The 19,868-nt window shown below is 44.9% G+C and overlaps 1 protein-coding gene across 2 annotated transcripts; it reads left to right on the forward strand.

The window, feature by feature from the left end:
- Positions 1–6,486: 6,486 nt before the first annotated feature.
- Positions 6,487–19,393, forward strand: LOC135322014 (neuroblastoma breakpoint family member 6-like protein). Of its 2 annotated transcripts, XM_064488845.1 has the most exons (12): positions 6,487–6,691; positions 8,676–8,805; positions 9,468–9,682; positions 10,746–10,797; positions 11,665–11,876; positions 12,877–12,928; positions 13,729–13,943; positions 14,943–14,994; positions 15,797–16,011; positions 16,724–16,770; positions 18,444–18,495; positions 19,268–19,393. In XM_064488845.1, the coding sequence occupies exons 1-11, from the start codon at positions 6,514–6,516 to the stop codon at positions 18,468–18,470; spliced, it is 1,395 nt and encodes a 464-aa protein (XP_064344915.1). In that variant the 5' UTR covers positions 6,487–6,513; the 3' UTR covers positions 18,471–18,495; positions 19,268–19,393. The 2 variants fall into 2 exon arrangements, with proteins under 2 accessions (XP_064344915.1, XP_064344916.1); XM_064488846.1 differs by lacking the exons at positions 12,877–12,928; positions 13,729–13,943.
- Positions 19,394–19,868: the final 475 nt, after the last annotated feature.

A 19,868-nucleotide genomic window follows, 5' to 3' on the forward strand; every position in this document is an offset into this window, starting at 1 on the left:
TGCTTCTGAGTCTCCCAATTCACCAAGCCTCCCTCCTGAGCTGCTTTTATGCTTCAGCCAGCGACCTCCCCCTGTGGCTCTTAGTTCTTGTCCTCATTTGCTCTTCTCTGTGGGCGCAGGTGGGGCGGCTGTGGCAGCTCCGTTGTCCTGGATCTAGACGGAGTTGGGCCTGGCGCGATGGATTCTGGGGTCTCACCAGATGCCACGGGTCCCTCTGGACCTTCTGGAGCACCGAGGCCACCTTGACCTTCATGGTTGGATATATGGATTCTACAGGACCTGCCATGCTGATGGAGGCTGAAGGAAGGGCGTGGAAATCCCCAGCTGCTCAGACTCCAGGTTGGTGCACCTCCACAGTCAGTAATAACTCGCTGTTACAGGGTGCCACCAACACTTTGATTTGAGGGGGTAGCATCCTTACCTTTCTAAAAAAAATTAACAACCTTGCTCTTTAAGTGTTTTGACTTTTAAGTTGATGTCTAGTCAGTTTACAATGCTGTGTCAATTTCTGGTATACAGCATAATTTTTCAGTTATACATACATATATTCTTTTTCCTTATAGGTTACCACAAGATATTGAATATAGTTCCCTGTGCTATGCAGACTAAACTTGTTGCTTATCTATTTTATATATAGTAATGAGCATCTGCACATCCCCAAATCCCAATTAATCCTTTCCCATCCCCTTTCCCCCTCTGCTGACCAATAGCTGGTTTTCTATGTCTGTGAGACTATTTCTGATTTATAAATAAGTTCTTTTGTGTCTTTCTTTTTTTTAGATTCCACATGTAAGTGATAGCATATGCTACTTTTCTTTCTCTCTCTGGCTTACTCCACTTCGAATGACAGTCTCCTGCTCCATCCACGTTGCTCCAAACGACATTATTTTATTCTTTCTTATGGCTGAGTTGTATGCCATTATATACGTACACCACAATTTCTTTATCCAGGCATCTGTCAATGGACATTTAGGTTTCTCCCATGACATCACGTTCTGCACAGGTTTAGGTTTACACATCAATTGAGCAGATATTACACAGTCCTCGTTATCCTCTGTTCTCCCTCACACAATTTCTTCAATTTTAGTATCTTGCATTAGCGTGGTGCGAGGGCGGGTGGACACCATGATCACGAAGGAAGGTAGTTTTCCCAAAGTGAGGCTTATCCATTGCACCCCGAATGTGCTGAAATCTATCATTTCCCTGAATCTGGGATCTCGAGCACACAAATTCTACTATTGGGGAACTGTGTTTGAACTCTTTACTGCCATTTATGGTTAATAAGAGACCATTTTAATATATTTAGTAGTAGGGGTAAACTCTTGGAAGGCATTTCTGGGACACATTTTTCCCAGAGGGCAAAACTTCCTGCTCCCCTTCTAAGTTGCTCTGGGGAAAAACATGCTGCATTTCTTTCAAGTGCCAGACTGTGTGCATCGACAACCCTCCAGGTGAATGAGGATTAAGGCCCTAATCCATGAAACAGGAACACTTTATTTGAGACTAGTTCCACTTCCCATTTTCTGTTGGAAAGAGAGTTGGCCAGCTTACCCCTTTACTGCAGAAACACCAGCAGAGATCTTGAACTCAGGGAGCCCTGTGTGGCCAGGTGACGGCCTCTCCCAGCCCAGGGAAGACAGATGTTTCTGATAGCTTAACTGGCTTTCCTCAGTTGTATTTTTGTCTTTTATAACGGACAGGCAATACCCCCAACTCACAAGCAGTAGTATCTAGCACCGTGTCCGGTGCGTAGCAAGTCAGGCACAGGAACGTTTTGTACCCACAAGAGGAGAAGATCTTGTGGGTGGAGTGCTTTCCGGGGTCTCTATTGGAACAACACAGTGAGGTTCCCGAGAGAGAGTCTGGGAACCTTTGCCCCTCCTTGAGTGACTGGTTGCAGCCCAGGGACTTTAAACATCTCGTGTCTCTTCCTGGCTCCCTCGGGAACGTAAGTCAGCCTTGGACCAGTGTTTCCTTAGAGACACCTCATGAAAGTCAACACGTTCCCTTTGGGCAATTTGTAGTCATGTTCATCCTTCGCTGAGGGACCTTTTGGGGAATTAAAGTAACCAAGGCTGACATGCTTCTCAAGGGGCATGTCCACTCACGGAGGACTGGTTTTTAGCACAGACCTCAAAGGAACATCCCCTCAGTCCTTGGGCAGGGGCCTATGGGACTTCTGCATCCTCTAATACAGACTCAGACACTTCTGTCCTTGGATCTGGTAGGGTGCTTTTAAAATGCAAGCTTTAAGAGGTTTCCTAGGTTCACAGTTTCACCCTGGTCATGGCTGTGCTCTTTATTGTGTAAAAGTCACTTCAGAATCTTGAGAGACATTTTCCAGCTTGGATTTGTTAAAAGGGTGCCACGTGAATACAGAGTAACGGAAGCTGGATTTACTCTCCTGAGAGAAACAAACAAAGAAAATGATAACAACAAACTGGATGGGATACAGGAAACAAATATTTTCAAGAGACTGAGCTTCAGGCAATAAAGGTTAGTGAGTGATCCCTGAGAAACGAAAGACAAACAAGTGGGCCCCACAATCGCTCCGGTTTCCCACCTGGAGAGAGTTTCCAGCAAAGTAGAGAGAGGAAACCGAAAAGAAGCCCCATGGATTTTACTGTGCCGAGGACAATGAGCTGAGAGTCATTGTTCCTTCTCATCATCTCCCTCTCACCACGTGGAGCCATTCAGAGTTTGATGTTCTCACCTACTGATAACCCACTGTCCTGGGAAGAGTCACGTTTAAGCTCCGTTCAGAAAGGAATGTGTCCCCTCAGTCTGAATCTCCCAGTAGAATTAACACCATGCTTTACCCACAGGGACCCCATAAATGCTCATAAATAATTAGGTACATGAATTGATGCCTGAATTGAGCTGACGCTACCAGCCAAACTGATTTGTTCTCATGTTAGAAATAAACAATCTCAGGTAAAGAATATTAAACTCAGACAAGATTACTCTGAGACCTTAATAATCAAGCAAAATAAGGCTACCTCCTAATTTTGTCCAGGCACAGACAAACCAATGTCACTGTGCAACCTACAAAACCCCAAACTTCCTCTTTTTTTTAAGGGAATATTTTTTACTTTTTTACTTCAGTCACAGACCTGCCCATGCTGACTCACAGTATTGAGTATGGAACAAACCCTGCTTCCTCCCATCCTCCTTCATATCATCCAAGCAAAGCCCAAATGTGATAGGAGACTCTTTCTGACACCCTTTGACTCAGACCATAATGTGTCTTTCCAGCTGCAAAGTACTAAAACCCAAGTTGTTTAATCAGAAGGGTGTTCCTGGTGTTTGGCTTAAGTGAATCGACAACAGCTTTCCAAGAACGAGCAGCTGCAAAAACTCCGCTTCAGAAAGAAACGTGGTATTATCCGTGAGATAGCAAGACTACAAAATCCAGAACTTGTTTTTATCCTTAAAAGAAAAGAGAGAGAAAAATTTTCTTTCTAAGAAGTCTTTTCATAACTAATGTGAACCTCAGGAGTTCAGACAGGATTTTCCCATGTCTTATTGAATAGAGAGATTGAGGATAAGGGTCAGAGAGAAGGTTACTAAGGAAGAATATGCAGTACAAACTGAGCTTTAATAGACCTGGGATCTGTCCAAACAAACAAACAAACAACCCTGTTGCACTTGAACCAGCAACCATTGCAGTAACAGGTGAATGAGCTCAAAGATCACTCAGGGAAGGAGAGAGTCACCTTGTAACTCGCATCCTTCCCATGGTTTTGTAGCCTGAAAAGGGGGATGTTCCCATGAGATGGGTCACTGGGACATAGCTGGGATTGGCTGGGCTGGTGGTTTCACAAGGGTGACAATGGCCACAACCTCCACGTGTTCCACTGAGCGTTCATGACTCAGTGATGGAAGGAGAGAGCACATTACTTTTCAACTCTCGAGACCCACCTCCATCACAACCCACTTCACACTGAGGGCTGATAGTACTGTGTGAGGAAACTCACAAGTACATTCTGTCCAGTCAAAAATAGTTGTCCAAATTCTTCCTACACAGAGGTGATTGAAAACGAATTCATTACTTCACTGACATGCATAGCGTCCTAGTGCAATATTTGAAGTGCTATGAAAAAATCATTATCTATATCATTTGTTAAGTAAGTACCAGCTCATTGAAAACCTTCAAAGTCCCAGGAGAGTTTGCTCAGGAAGGAAAGCCCGGATTCAGACTGATGATTTATTTTATAGTTCTTACTGCAATGGGAAGCATTTTCTCACTAAGACTCAATCCAGAAAGCATATGTTCTTTAGAGAAATGTTACCATGGATAGAAAAATCAGGATTCTCTTAAAACAATCTGAGATGACTTATGTAGGAGAAAGAGTGCTGCTCAACTCCATTGGTCCACAGAGACACAGGAGTCTCTTCATGCACTTAAACAAGCTGTAGGCCCATCTGTGCCTCTAACGTACTGTAATAATACAGAGACCTTCAGTTTACAGGTTAAAGTGAATGAAGGTGATGACAATGACCACAGCTTATCAGGAAAATATGACTTTGGGCTTTTGCAGTTGCAAATGGGTATGTATAAAAGGACAGTATGCGATTTTGGAAGATACTTTGGCAATATATTTGATTAAAATGGCTGTTGAATATTTAGTCCATGTGCTGCCAATCGCTTTATAGAGTGACCAGCCTAGTTTGACTCTAGCCAACAGTGAGTATTTTGAGAAAATTAGGGCCTGAGAGAAGAGCACATCGTACCAGGAGTTGAGCTACTTGTGACTTCAAGGAAGAAGGGTACCTTTTGTGAGCCTTTGGGTTCATCAGGGTAAAGTGAATGAATTTGACACATTATTTTTTTCCACAGAGAATTTCCGGCCCCACAGACACCACAAAATAGATTTCTGTAAAGCCTCTGCTGGATCTCACACACCAACGGCATTAAGCATTGTGGCGGGAGGATGGCATGGGGCAGGGAGAAGACAAGCTTTCCTAAGTGGCTGAGGTAGTCCTCCATCTTTAACCTTGACACAAATGCTCAGGGGTACTTGGGAACACCCATTGCACTCTCAATTCAGGTTAGTCCAGCATCTAAAGTGAAGAGAGCGATGCTGCAGAGTGTCTCCTAAGTCTCAGTGTCACCAGACCCAGAAAGGGACAGATGCTGAGCAAGTGAGGACTTCCTTTAGAACCTCACTTTCCCCCGCCTGCCTGCCCCTCTCCTCTCAAGCTAATCTTCTATGTCCCTGAGCACAAGGACACACGAACACTAAGGATCATCAACCCTCCCTGATCCATGACCTTGAACTTACCATGTTTTATTTGTGGAGTGGAGCCCAGGGCAATGGTGTGAGGAAAACTCAAAGAGAGCTATCAAGCAGAGTTCCATGAACACGGCTCTGCATCCCTGTCTGTTCAGTATGTGGGTGAACTGGATGAATATAGAACAACAGCATCATGCTGACAAGTCTTTCCCAAAGACATGGTCTCTATTCAACGACATGTGCAGAATTTGTTTTCATCAATTTGACAGCTTGGAAAATGATTACGTGGGACTAGAATGCAATTCATACGAGACAATTATAAAATACACTGTTTAGAGACATTAAGAAAAACAAAAATAGAGTAATCCACACCTGGAGGAGGAGTTTATAACACTGGCATGTCAAACGTGACAGAAATTTATGGAGCCAGCAAGCTGCCCCAGTGAGATAAGGATCTGAAATAACACAGGGATGCAGTGAACAGAATATTGAGTCAGGACTGAGAAGACTTTTATAAATTAATTATTAGTTCACTTAACATTATATTCTGCTCTTTGTCCTACAGTTTTTATGAGTTACACAAAACTGGCAAAGACCCAGAGAACGACGCCATGACATTCTACAAGTCTGACATCTTTCACTTGCGAAAAAGCCATAAGGCCTGTTACCACTTAAAGAGAAGGTGGTGTGACTTCATGACAGCCCTTAAGAAAATAAGACTTTTGAGAAAACAATTTGTCTCTTGGTATTTTTATAGACACAGGAGAAGGAAAATGACAGCAATGCTTGGATAACTTTTGGGAAGAGATAGGTTGGTGCTATCAGCACAAGTATAGAAAGCCATTAAGAGTGGCTGGAGAGGGGGTGTCCCCATTGTGGCAACCTTCACGAGACCCCAAGCAGTGTGGCCTAGGCAACTAGAACACAGGGGCCCCCAGGATTCCATGGCCACCTCCCACCGTCCAGTTCTGTTATTGCAACTGCAGACGGTTACCTGGCACTCCGGGCCCCGCTCCATCACTCCTGTTAGAGTCTGCGCAGCAGGCAGTGCCTGTGGCCCTCAGCTCTGTGCTCTCGAACATTGTTTTTGTGGTTCCAGATCCTCAAGTGTTGTGAGCTGGTGATCAAGTTGTTCCCAACAGTAAGTTGAATACTCCTGCTTTTCCTCATGCCTCAATCCTGATTAAACTTACGTGATTTCACTTGTTTTTAATCCATCATATGCTGGGTTTCTTCTCCCCAGTCCCCGGCTCTACCTCTTCTGCCACACGTCACCATGGCAGGATCTCTTGGCGCTTCGTGTGGTCCGAGAGCAGAACTTACAGTGCTGGAGATCAACCAGGAGCTGCACTTAGAGCTGACCAAACAGAAGCAGGACTTCCGAGATCTCACCCAGAAATTCCTTGTATGCCAAGCTACTACCTACTGCCTGGCCAACCAGCTGCAGAAATACAGTAAGTCCTAAGGGTCGTGGTCACCACCTGGTGATTGATCACTTTCTTCCCTCTCAGAATCTGAAACTCTCCAGACTTTATCTTGCACCCCTTTGTCAGTATAAGTGTCATGCTGACCACAAACAAGGCAGGAAAGTTAGAAGTAGCTATCTGACCCTCAAGTCACTGAGGATGGGCAAACTGAGGCATAAAGCATTGAGCAAATTGTCCAGGCGTGTGGTGAGCTGTAGTGTGAGACTAGAGTTAACATTCCACTTATTGATGCCTATTGATATCTCTCTAGAACAAGATAAACCCTGTCAATTGGAATCTTTTCTGAATTGTATTTGGTCCTGCATCACTGTTGGCTAAACGTCTGGGACTAATGACTTCCTTCAGTACAAGCTTCCCTGAGGTCGCAGTGGCAAAGTACTGTGCCAGTTACACTGGGGTCACGTGGTGACAGCACACTCTGGGGGAAGCAGGTGATAGTACCTGCTTTGAAAGAACTAAAGATGAGTCAGCTCCTCATGGAAACCATGGTCTCCATGAGTGATGCCATCAAGACAGGGGCTCCCTGGTGAGCGGGAAGCTGTGTTTCCTGGGTGCAGGGTCTCCTTCCTGAGTCCCAGGAAGTCATGCGACACCCTGTGGTGAGACTCCGGATGTTCTCTGGGGAAATTAGATAATCTGCATCACCCAGTCTGTCTCTTCCTGTGCTGGTGAAACTTCAGTGATGTGTGTCAGCAGGAAATCCAGGTGACCCTGAAAGTTGGATCATGAGACATGTGGCGAAAATGAGAATGAGGGTAAGTGGGAGTGAATACCATTGCTAGGAAAACCCACGCCGGTATGTGGGGCAGGCCCTTCGCTCCCACAGTCATCCTGGTATTTTCAAGCACAGTTGCCTGTTCAGTAGGAGGGGTGTGTAGTGACAAAAGGAATCCTGAGGACTCAGGGGAAATACACAACAAGATGATTGGAGGAATCTGGACAACTCTGGGTTTGGGTCATTTGCTTACAATTGATTTTCAGTAAACCAATGGTTAGGGTGTACTTAATGAAAAATGACTGAAACAGAGAAACTAAATGTGAAGCCTGCTATTTAAGAAAGTGAAGAGGTGCACTTTGGGGAAAGGATAAACTATGTTTTCTTTACATCTTTCCTTATCATCCTATCATAATTTAAGAACCATGTTGTGAAGGTGAAGAAGGAAAAGGGTATCCCCCAGGACCTTGGTGTCAAGGTCACACAGTGCAGAGATGAAGAACACAGACTCTGGGCCAGGCTCCCTCGGCGCACATCCACGCTGCATGTCTTTCTGTGCCTCGGTTTTCCTCTCTGTCCACCCAGTGCTGCTGCATGTTTGAGATGGAATAAATAGTCAGTAAATTGTTCTAGAACTCTTACAACACTGCCTGGTACATTGTAAACGCAGGTCCTAGTACTACTGCTTCTACTAACACAAATCATCCTAGTATTTCGGCTCATGTCTTTCAGGTCCTCACAGTTTAAAGCAACATATTTCACACAAGTGTATCCAGATGAATTTTTTTTTTTAACCTCTGAGGTACTTCCTCAGTACTGAAATCCCTGCACAAGGGAACCATCAGTCCCTTAGTCCTAGGGTCCACCCCAACCACACAAGAAGCCACCGCCTCATGCCCCTGCTCAGTGTTTCACCTCCGAGGTTGCAAGTCTTGTTAGACTGGCCCATGATTCACGGTCAGTCTCAGGGACTGTGACTTCTGACCTTTCCTAATGGCAGTTAGTCTGTCTAGTTCCCTTCTGTGCCTTGCAGCTTCTCTTTCCCCAGCTCTAAAATGGGGAGTAACTGAATGCCACGCAGTGGGGAGGCTGAGGAATCAGATGTGGAAATCCCTGCCTACAGCCTGCTACCGCAGTTACCTCTGCCCTTGGGATGGACCCTAGCTCCTCCCTTGAAGGCAGTGACCACAGCAGGGGGTGCAGCTTTCCCCTGAGGCAGCATCTCTGTTTCCTCAGAGTGTGAAGAGTACAAGGACATCATTGAATCCGTGCTGGGGGAGAAGCTGCAGTTCCGGGTGGTGAAGTTGGCAGAGCAGCTGGCAGAGAAGCTGGCAGAGAAGCCAGTGCTAGCTGACGAGAGGTTCAGGTAAGGAGGGCTCTGTGCAGGGAGGCTGGTGGAAGGTGTAGGCCTCTCTGAAGTGGGGCCACGAGCAACTTTGGGCCAGGAGAGTGCAGAAATGTTCATCACATTACGTGAAACTCAGCAGATTCAAATCCAGTGAACAACTCAGTGGCCTTTGGAACCTTCACCATGTTGTGCAACCAGTACCTCATTTACCTCTGAATCACAGTCCCTTCCTGGATGACTACACCTTGTCATCCTCCCTTGACTCTCTTATTCTCCTGTTCTTTCCACTTCTCACCAGCTGGGCCTGTCCACCCCATGTATGACTTTGTGACATTCACTGCCCAGTATGCCCCATGTGGATCTTTATATGGAAGTGGGCATGGCTCAGTGAGACACTCAACGGACATCTTGATGAAGCAGGCTTAGGAAGACATTAGATTTAGTTTCCAGAAGAAGATGAATGGGATGTGACGGAATCCTAGAGGAGCATCTCTGATACGGAGGATGCCTCAGTTATACCATTTTTCTCCTCTTTGCCACAGGAAGGTCCCCCATATGTGCCAGAATTCTGCTCTGAGGGCTCGCGCCTCGGGGATGTTCTCACAGAATTGCCTTGGAAACCTCTAATCGTCTATCGTCGAACTATGCATTTTAACATCATTTCTTCTCTCTCATGTTAGGGAATACGATACCCTAATTTGCTCTCAGGCACGAGAGCTGACCCAGTTACGGCAGAAATTATGGGACGGGAGAGAAGACTCTATCCTGCTCATTCAACAACTCAGGGACGTCCTCACCCACAATGACCTTGACAACAACCCGGGCCAGGGCTTCCGAGAGCAGCTGACCGAGGGATGCAGGCTGGCAGAGCGCCTTGCCCGCAAGCTCAGCCCAGGTAAATTGGCCCCAGGCTCTGATAGCCCTGAGCCTCTCATGCAAAGTTTCCTGGCTCATAAGAGACTCCTCACCTCCACTAGGAATGATTTTAACAAGTGTCTTGTGTCCATGTTTCATTTTGGGGACTCTGACAGGACCAGGACTGGCTGAGTGGGAGGACAGAGGAGAAATGCGCAGGCTGGAGGTCACAGTGTTTCAACTGTCTGCTTCCCCTCTGATGGATGGTAGCCTTCGGGGCGAGACAGCATCCCCCAGGGTTAAAGCACAGAAAGGAAGATGTGACTGGGCATAGCTTGTGGGAGCAGAAAGAGCCCTGGGCTTTGCATCAAAGTGGCCTGACCCCAGCCTGAGTGTTGTCTTTCCTGACTGTGAGCGAGTGATTGGCTTTTCCTATTTCACTGTCTGTTTCCTCTTCTGTAAAATGGGTCAAATAATCTGTTGATGGTACTGCAGTGACTAATCTGGGAATGTTCATGAATCAGCTCAGAAAAAGGGAAGCCCTGCACTTTGTAGGGTTGGATTGGGCACTTAATGTTGTCGAACTCGTGTTGGGAACTTTGTTTCACTGTACCTTTTCCATGGAGAGAATTTCCCTTGGTAACACTCAGAGGCCTTAGGAATGTCCCATGATGTGGTCAGATGGAGGCATGTGGGACACGGTTGTTTCTCTCTTCTTAGACAAAGCAGGGGATGTATGGGAGAGCCGTAAGGGGTGCAGAGCCTGTGTCTAGGGAGAAATTAGTGGCCGGATGGATGAAAGAGTTGTAGACGTTGAGATGGCAGGTGGACACTTGTACAGTGATATAGGGAACAGAAGACCATTTGAATGTTTGCCCCTTGTCAGGCAGAGGGGTCATGATGGCCATCCAGCAGTTTGGGGTCACACTGAATGATGGATCAGACATGTGGACCAGGCCAATCATTTAAAGACAGTGCACTAGAACTTTAGCACCGCACTGACACATACATAGTGATTTATGTCCCCGTGGCCATACAACCATTAGGATTGTGGTTGGTGAAGTGGGGAAAAGCTGACTGGATATTTCTGAATTTGTTTGCAGAAATTCATGAAGATGAGGAAGATGAACTAGAAGAAGAAACACTCACCCCCAGGTAATCATGAAGTCTTAGGAGCCGGTAATGGGTAGGTAAAGTATGGAGAGGGTAGAAGAAAGATGAACCCATGAGGGCGAGAGAGTCTCATGTACCAGATGTGAGAAAAGAAAACCTGCAGATTGCATCGATTGACTTCAACCCAACCAACAGGGAAGTGGCCCTTTAACTTGGCTGTCTGTTGTCTCTGTGGCACTTGTAGGTATGGCCCAAGGTAATGTACCACCTTTAGGGTTCCCTGCACACACAGAGAATATGCATACTCTCCTAAATGAACACCAAGATGAGATAAAGAACTGTTTGTACACAGTTCTTAGGTGCTTGTTAGGAAGGAAGATAGCAACGGAATCAGTAAAGAAGTAACTCAAAGAATTAAACACCAGTAGAAGTGTCTAGAAAAACCTGTAGTTGCCACGTGACACTAGTATGAGAAAGGCTTTAGAGGAATTTTATTCGTAAATTGAAGGCAGAATATCTCTGAGGCTCTACAATACCTTAACGCTCATACTCACTTGGCTACATTAACTTAAAGTGCATATGACAGAGGCACATGGCAGTAGCACATGCTGTGGCAGTTCACTTGTGCTTCATGATCACGAAAGGACCACACTGGGATGTTTGGGTGTCATTTCTCATCACATGTCATGTGGGCAGCGCACCGAACAACTACTGCTCTCTCCCTCTCGCACCCCGTGACAGCCAGACTCTGCTTCACATACAGAAGGATAGTTACTTCCCTCTTTATGAGGAATGATAAGTTTGCATTTCATGAATAGTTCCTATGCCCTGCAGCAAAATCAGTAATGACAACAAGGGGACGGATGCTCATGGTTGAATTTTCTGTCATTCCTTTCCCACCTGGAACAGCATTGAGCAAGAGGAGTTGGAGGAGGAGTTGCTCCAAGAGTCCCAGGATGAATGTGTTTTGAATCCCTCAGTTCTCCAAGAAGGATCTGACTGCAACCGGCTAGACAGTGAAGGCAACTTGCCATTTGATGAAGAGAAAGTCAGCCGTGCTCCGGATGTAGCTGGTGCTTGCTCCCATGTTGCAGAAGATCCAATTCCAGCTGACCTCCCAGGTATCCTTTCTAGTTTTGTTCCCCACACACTGTCTAGACTGAAGAAGGTCTTCACCGAAGGTCGACCTTAGTGACACATCCTGGTTTAACCCAGAGAAAAGGATGGATTGTGAAACACAGATATCGTATGTACCAGGGAGCCTTGATCCCTTTCTAGGCCCACTTCATGTATCTGTCACCCTGGACGCAAAGTCAGGCCACGTGACCGAAATCAGGGTTGAGAACCTGTCACCCACCTTGGGTGGACATCCACAGGAAGTGTCTGTCAGAGATAGTTTGTGTCAAATTTGTCTTCCAAGCTACAGTGGTCTGATTCTTCTTTTTGAACAATGTCCCTGGCCTTTCTTTGTCTGTCCAAACAGACTGGTAGCCTTGCCTCTGTGTTAGGTGAGGTGGTGTCTCTGGTTTCACTGAACTCAGCCCGAGACTTCATCTTTGTGATGTTGGCTTATCTTAGCTAAGTAGCCATCTGAAAACCAGGAAAGAACCAAGTGTCCCTTTACCTCGCTTGGATGTTCCCATGAAGTAAGGGTGAGCTCTGGCAGTCCCTCCAGCCTTGAATGCCCATTGTTTCTGTGTAGCCCCAAATTGTCCCCTTGATATGAATGTCAGTAGCATTCATCTAGTCTCAAGCAGAAATTCCTCCGTAGCATCAGCAACCACATTATCTGATGGGACAAACCAATATTGTAGAGAGAATTCTAGAAGCACCTCAGCTGATTTTTAGGACCTTTTGGGAAAATATACTATTAAGTCAAAAGACTCAGCAGATGGGATATTAGGAGAGAGCTCAACCAGATCAGCCAGAGAATTTGCCCCAAGCATTCGGAAGCAGTCCTGCCTAATTCTCCTAAGACTTCAGCTTCCTGAAATACCTTTCATAGCATATTCTATTGTTGCCCTGAGAAGATTAACATTTCTATGTTACCTGTGTTCACTGAGTTGGCCTGTGGGAGGGTGAATTGTTTATTGTGACCTGCTGTCTCAAATTTCTTACCAGAAAATCAGAATGAGTGTGACGAAGCAACTGGAGAAGATCCAGTGTCCGCCAGGTAATTCTGAAGATTTCTGGGCTGTTAATGTCAGTGGTGACCCCAGAAGAACTCAGATCCAGGGAAAAGACAACGTGCTGAATATGACTCTTGCATCCATTCACTCAACAGCCAACTAGGCACTTGAAAAATGTTGTTTCTTTCCATTGTGTCAGTTGTGTGTGTCTGAATTTCTGAATGTCTCAAGTTGAGTCATGGACAGTGATTTGACCGAGGTGAACTAGCCAAACTTGGGGGTCCCTCTAGTCAGCTGCTGTCCCCTCTGTGCATAAAAGCAGGGTGAGATGCACATCTGCTTTGTGCCTGTTTGGTGTCAGTATGGTTATGAATATTTGACTGCAAGTGAAGAAAGCAGGAAAAAAATCAAAATTGTATCAAAATATTGAGATAATACTCCTTGAAGTTAGAAGTTATGTGTCTGTAATTTCTCCAAAAGCTCTTTTTGCTTAGACACTGCCTGTATAGTTCAATGCAATGTATGCAAATAGTGGGAGCCAAGATTTTAGTCGAGTGTGATTGCTGGGCATCATACCTGGAGCACACAGAGAGAGTCCAATTGCTTCTTGAACAGCTGCTTGCATGGCCAGTGCTCGGAGCACCTGCCGCTCTCTCCCTGTTCCACCCTGTTGTGGCCACACTCTGCTTGACACATAGGAGGATAGATATTTCCCTCTTTATGGGGACTGCCCCTGGATTTCTGTGTCCATTCCCTATGGCCCCCCTATCAGAACCAGCTAGGACAGGTTGGTGTCTGATCCTCTTAGTTAAATTTTCTGTCATCAATTTCCCACCTGGCACAGCATGGAGCTCGAGGCATTTGAGAAGGAGGAACTGCTCCAGGAGTCCCAGGACGAATGTGTTTTGAATGCTTCAGTTCTCCAAGAAGGACCTGACTGCAACCGGCTAGACAGTGAAGGCCACTTGGCATTTGATGAAGAGAAAGTCGGCCATGCTCCAGATGTAGCTGGTGCTTGCTCCCATGTTGTAGAAGATGAAATTCCAGCTGACCTCCCAGGTAGCCTTTCTATTTTTCTTCCCCACACACTGTGTACAATGAAGAAAGTCTCCCCTGAATGTCGACCCTAGTGACATATATTGGTTTAACCCAGAGAAAAGGATGGATATGAAAGACAGTCATCATTCTGGCCAGGGAGCCTTGGTCCTTTTCTAGGCTCAGTCCTTGTATCTGACTCACTGGACCCCAACTTAGGCCATGGGACCCAAATCAGCTGTGAGTACCTGTCACCCACCTTCGCTGATCATCCACAGGAAGTGTCTGTCAGACGTTTGGGTCAAATGTTTCTTGCAAGCTACAACGATTGAATTGTTCTTTTTGGACAATGTCCCTGGCCTTCCTTGGCCTGTCCAAACACACTGGTAGCCTTGCCTATATGTTAGGTGTAGTGGTGTCTCTGGTGTCAGTGATCTCAGCCCGAGTCTTCATCGTCTTCATGTTGGCTTCTCTTAGCTAAGTTGGAATCTGATAACCAGGAAAGAACCAAGTGTCCCTTTACCTTGCTTGGATGTTCCCATGAAGTACGGCTGGGCTCTGGCAGTTCCTCCAGCCTTGATTGCCCATTGTTTCTGTGTAGCCCCAAATTTTCTCTTTAATTTGAAGGTCGGTAGAATTCATCCTCCCTCAGATAGAAATGTCTCCGTAATATCAGCAAGCACATTATCTGATGGGATGAACCATTATTGTAGAAAGAATTGTAGACAGAAACTCAGCTGATTCCTAGGACTTTGAGGGAAATTAAAGTATGAAATCTACAGACTCAGCCGATGGGGTATTGGGAGAAAGCTTAACCAGATCAGCCAGAGAATTTCCCCCAAGCACTTGGAAGCAGTCCTGTCTAATTCTCAGAAGACTTCAGTGTCCTGAAATACCGTTCGTAAAATATTCTGTTGTTGCCCTGAGAATATTAATGTCCTCGTGGTACCTGTGTTCAGCGAGTTGGTGTGTGTGAGGTATGACTTGTTTATTCTGACCTGCTGTCTCTGAATTTCTTACCAGAAAATCAGAATGAGTGTGACGAAGCAGCTGGACAAGAGGCAGTGTCCCCCAGGTAATTCTGAAGATTTCCGGGCTGTTAATGTCCATGGTGACACCAGAAGACCTCAGATGTGGGAAAAGAGAACGTGCTGAACATGAGTCTTTCATCCATTCACTCAACAGCCAACTAGGCACCTGAGAAATGTTGTTTCTTTCCATTGTGTCAGTTGTGTGTGTCTGAATTTCACAATCTCTCAAGTTGAGTGATGGACAGTGAGTTGACCAAGGAGCACTAGCCAGACTTGGGGGTCCCTGTAGTCAGCTGTTCTGCCCTCCGTGCATAAAAGCAGGGTGAGATGCACATCTGCTTTTGCCTGTTTGCTGTCAGTATGGTGATGAGTATTTGACGGCAAGTGAAGAAAACAAACAAACAAAAAACATCAAAATCAAAATTATATCAAAATATTGAGATAATACTCCTTGAAGTTAGAAGTTACATGTCTGTAATTCCTCCAAAAGCTGTATTTGCTTGGGCACTGCCTGTATTGTTTAACGCAAAGTATGCATAAAGTGGGAGCCAAGATTTTAGTCGTCTGTGTTTGCTGGGTGTCATGCCTGGAGCACACAGGGAGAGTGCAAGTGCCCCTTGAACTGCTGGTTGCATGGTCAGTGCTCGGAGCACCTGCTGCTCTCTGCCTCTCCCACCCCATGGTGGCCACACTCTGCATGACCCATAGGAGAATAGTTATTTCCCTCTTTAAGGGGACTGCCCCCTGGCTTTTTGTGAACCGTATCTCCGCTTTACATCAATATACTGACTCTGTGTCTAATCGTCTGAGTTTAATTTTCTGTCATCCCTTTCCCACCTGGCACAGCATGGATCTACTGGAGGTTCAGAATGACGACGTGCTCCAGGAGTCCCGGGATGAATGTGTTTTGGCGCCTTCCATTCACCAGGAAGGTTCTGACTGCTATGAGAAGTGCATTGATGGAAAATTTGCATTTCCTGAACAGAAAGTGCTATGTGCTCTGGAGGTAGCCTGTGGTTCCTCGCATGTTAAAGCAGATGCAATTGGAACTGACTTCCCAGGTAGTCTGCATGATCTTTGCTCCGCACAATCTGTCTTGTCTCGGAGAATTCGTTGTCATGTGTAGACTATATGCGTACATATCGTTTTGAATCAGGCCCAAAAATTGCCTTTATTTAATTACTTATTTACTTATTTATTTGCAGCATAGTCAGTTTACAATGTGTCAATTTTTGGGTTACAGCATAATATTTCAGTCATACATCTATATACGTTTATTCCTTTTCCATTGTCGGTTACTACAAGATACTGAATGTAGTTCCCAGTCCTATATAGAAGAAATTTGTTGTTTTTCTTTTATATACATAATAGTTAATATTTGCACATCTCAAATTCCCAATTTATCCCTTCCCAACCCCTTTCTCTCCAATAACCATAATTTCTTTCCTATGTCTGTGAGTTTCTCTCTGTTTTGTAGATAACTTCCTTAGTGTCTTCTTTCTTTTTTAGATTCCACACATGCGTGATATCATGTGTTCCTTTTCTCTCTCTTTCTGGCTTACTTCACTTAGAATGACCATGTCCAGATTCATCCTTGTTGCTGCAAATGGCACTATTTTATTCTTTTCTATGGCTGAGTAGTATTCCATTGTATAAATACACCAGTTTCTTTATCCAGTCATCTGTGGATGGACATTAAGGTTGTTTCCATGTCTTGGCTATTGTATACAGTGCTGCTATTAACATCGGGGTGCGTGTGTCTTTTCAAATTAGACTTCCCTCTGGATGTATGCCCAGGAGTGAGATTCCTGGATCATATGGTAAGTCTCTTTTTCGTTTTTTGAGGAATATCCATACTGTTGTCTGTAATGTCTGCACCAAACTACATGCCCAGCAAGAGTGTAGGAGGGTTCCCTTTTCTCCACACCCTTTCCAGCATTTAGGGTTTATGAACTTTTAATAAAGCCCGTTCTGACTGATGTGAGGTGATACCTCACTATACTTTTGATTTGCATTTCTCTGGTAATTAGCAGTATTCAGCATTTTTTCATGTACCTATTGGCCATTTGTATGCCTTCCGTGAAGAGTTCCTTTTTAGTTCGTGTGCCCATGTTTGGTTTTTTGTTGTTTCTGTTATCAAGCTATATGTGCTGTTTCTATAGTGTGGAAATGAAACCTTTGTCAGCTGCATCATTTGCAAATACTTTCTCCCATTCTGTAGGTTGTTGTTTTTTTCCGCTTCTGGTTCCCTTTGCTGTGTAAAAGCTTATAAGTTTAATTACATCCCATTTGTTAATTTTTGCTTTTATTTCTATTGCCTGAGTAGACTGCCCCAGGAGAACATTGCTAAGATTTATGTCAAAAATGTTTCACCTATGTTTTCTTCTCGGAGGTTTATCGTGTCTTGTCATATATCTAAGTGATTAAGCCATTGTGAGTTTATTTTTGTTTATAGTGTGATGGAGTGTCCTCACTTCATTGATGTCTGTGTGGCTGTCCAGGTTCCCCAACACCACTTGCTGAAGAGACTGTCTTTTCTCCATTGTGTGTTCTTGCCTTCTTTGTTGAAGATGAAGTGACTGTAATTCTACGGGTTTACTTCTGGGCTCTCTATTCTGTTCCATACAATTTCCTTTAAAGTGACACATTCCCTGAGTTCATGAACTTGCTCAACTCCTAGTCATGTTTGTCGCACTGGCAAATCACTGGATCCATCACGGTCCTGCCAGACTCCCATATAGCTCTCCAATTGTGTCATAGGAAGTAACTTTCCGGTCTCCTAATTTTGAATGAATCTCTTATCTTGCATTTAATGCTCTAATTTTCATTCCTAAGCAATGTCCCTGAGATTCTATACTTGTCTGAGGCTGTTGGAAGTTTACTTTATGTCTTTGGAGATATTACTCCTTTGGTTGTTTCTGTCAACCCAATTCTGTCCCTTCCATTTGTCTTATCTTATGCAGAGGCTTCTGAAACCAGAACAGAAGCACCACTGCCATCTTTGGTGTGTTCTCTGAAGCAAGGCAGGGTCCTGGAACACCCAACCTTATAAATGCCCACTCTTTCTTGGTAGCACGGAAGAGTGTTTAGACTATGTTTAGATTCTGCTCATCAGTCTAATGTCAATGGAGAATGCATCTACCCCAATAAGAGACAGCATTTCAGATTGAAAAATCCTGAATATTACAGCAGCCTTCTAGGAGGTAGCTCGGCAGTCCCTCAGGATCTGTGGGTAAAAGGATGAGGTTACTGTTTGCGGAGACTCAGGACATAGTGTGAGGACATCCTGTCATATTAAGGAGACATATCTAGGGGCTCAAGAAGCAAATCCAGTGCCTTCTTATGAGGTTCTATCTAGGGCCTCCTGGAAGATTTCTCCCACAGTACCCTGTTACCACATTGCACACATTGCCAAAGTGCTAATTTTGGCATGGTTTTGATCATACGTAAATGAGTTTTGCCCAGTGTAACTGTCCTGTTAATTCATTTACAGAAAACCAAAATGATCAAGATGGGGTGAAAGGAGTAGAGCCAACTATCTGCAGGTAATTTTGAATATTTGTGCGCTGTTGATGAAATGTGACTTCTGCAGTCCCCTAATCCAGGAAACAGCAGGAATACAAGCGTATGATCCACTTTGATAACCAGGAATTATCTTTTTTGTAATGTTTTCTGCTTTCATTTGGATACATATATTGTTTCCTATTTCTCATTAACTTCTCAAGTGTATACCCAATTCAGTTGAACAAGTGATCTACGATACAGTGATTTTTGTGCACTCATTTGCTCTCTCTGGTGTCATTTACAGAGTGAGATGCAAATCTGGTTTCAGCCTGTTTTGTGTTAGCTTGTTGGCATGTGTTTCATAGCAAGAAGTGGACACAAACAGTGATATAATTATATCATGCCACAATAAAGAGAGAAAGAGGCCTTAGCGGCATGAGATTTCTGGGGCACTAGGGTGCCCCCAATAGTATACACTTAATCTCCATGTAGCAGTCAGTGGAACTTAAATGAAAGGGTGAAAACCACTCTTACATGAGTCTATGTTATGGGTCATGACTCTGCAGTTTAGAGATAATCAGTCTCTTTCTTCATCAGCTGTTATTTGGCCAGAGCACTAAGCACCCCCTCTCCTTTCTGTCTCCTGCTCCTCAAAGACACACACTCTGTCTCACCAAAACAGTCAGTTTTTTCTGCTTAAAAGATCACCCCTTTGGCTTCCTTCTCCACTCCCTTAAACGGTTCATCTAAAGCAGATAGGACTCTAGATTTCTGATTGCTATTAGGCTAATCTTCGGTCTCTCTACCCGCCAGGCTCAGCACGGAGCTGCCGCAGATGGTAGAGGATGACATCCCACGGCACTCAGTGGAGGAGTCCTATTTGACTTACTCAGCTCTTCCTGACCTGTCAGACTCCTTCTGGCCTTATAGGAGCACCGCCATCTACTCATTTGAGGGATTGGAACTCTCTTATGCTCGGGATGTCACCCGTGAGTACTCTTATCGATGTGATAAACCTCCAACTGCACTGCCAGGTAGAGCTGGTGTCTTTTGCGCTTCACACCTCTGGCGGTGCTGAGATATGACAGCCATGTGGGCAGACTCTGTATATTTATATCGAGAAGGTTTAGGTCCTAGAATTGAGTTTTAAGCACAGACATCATGCGGGTTAGGGAACGGTGCTCTCTTCCTCATCCCAGGTGAAGCCTATGTGTTGGGTCCCAAGATAGGTCACTGAACCGAAGACAAGTGTGACAATGTCACTCACCTCTGTGCAGTTGTACAGAGGTGTCTTTTTTTTATGATTCCCATCAAATGTCGTTTTTACTTATAAGGTTCTCATGTTCATACCCCTAAAATATCCCTGGAATTTCTTTCCTTCAAAAGATGTTGACAGTGTTAACTACACCTCTGG

The sequence above is a fragment of the Camelus dromedarius genome, chromosome 9 (genome assembly GCF_036321535.1).
Source record: "Camelus dromedarius isolate mCamDro1 chromosome 9, mCamDro1.pat, whole genome shotgun sequence".
Taxonomy (NCBI): Eukaryota; Metazoa; Chordata; class Mammalia; order Artiodactyla; family Camelidae; genus Camelus; species Camelus dromedarius.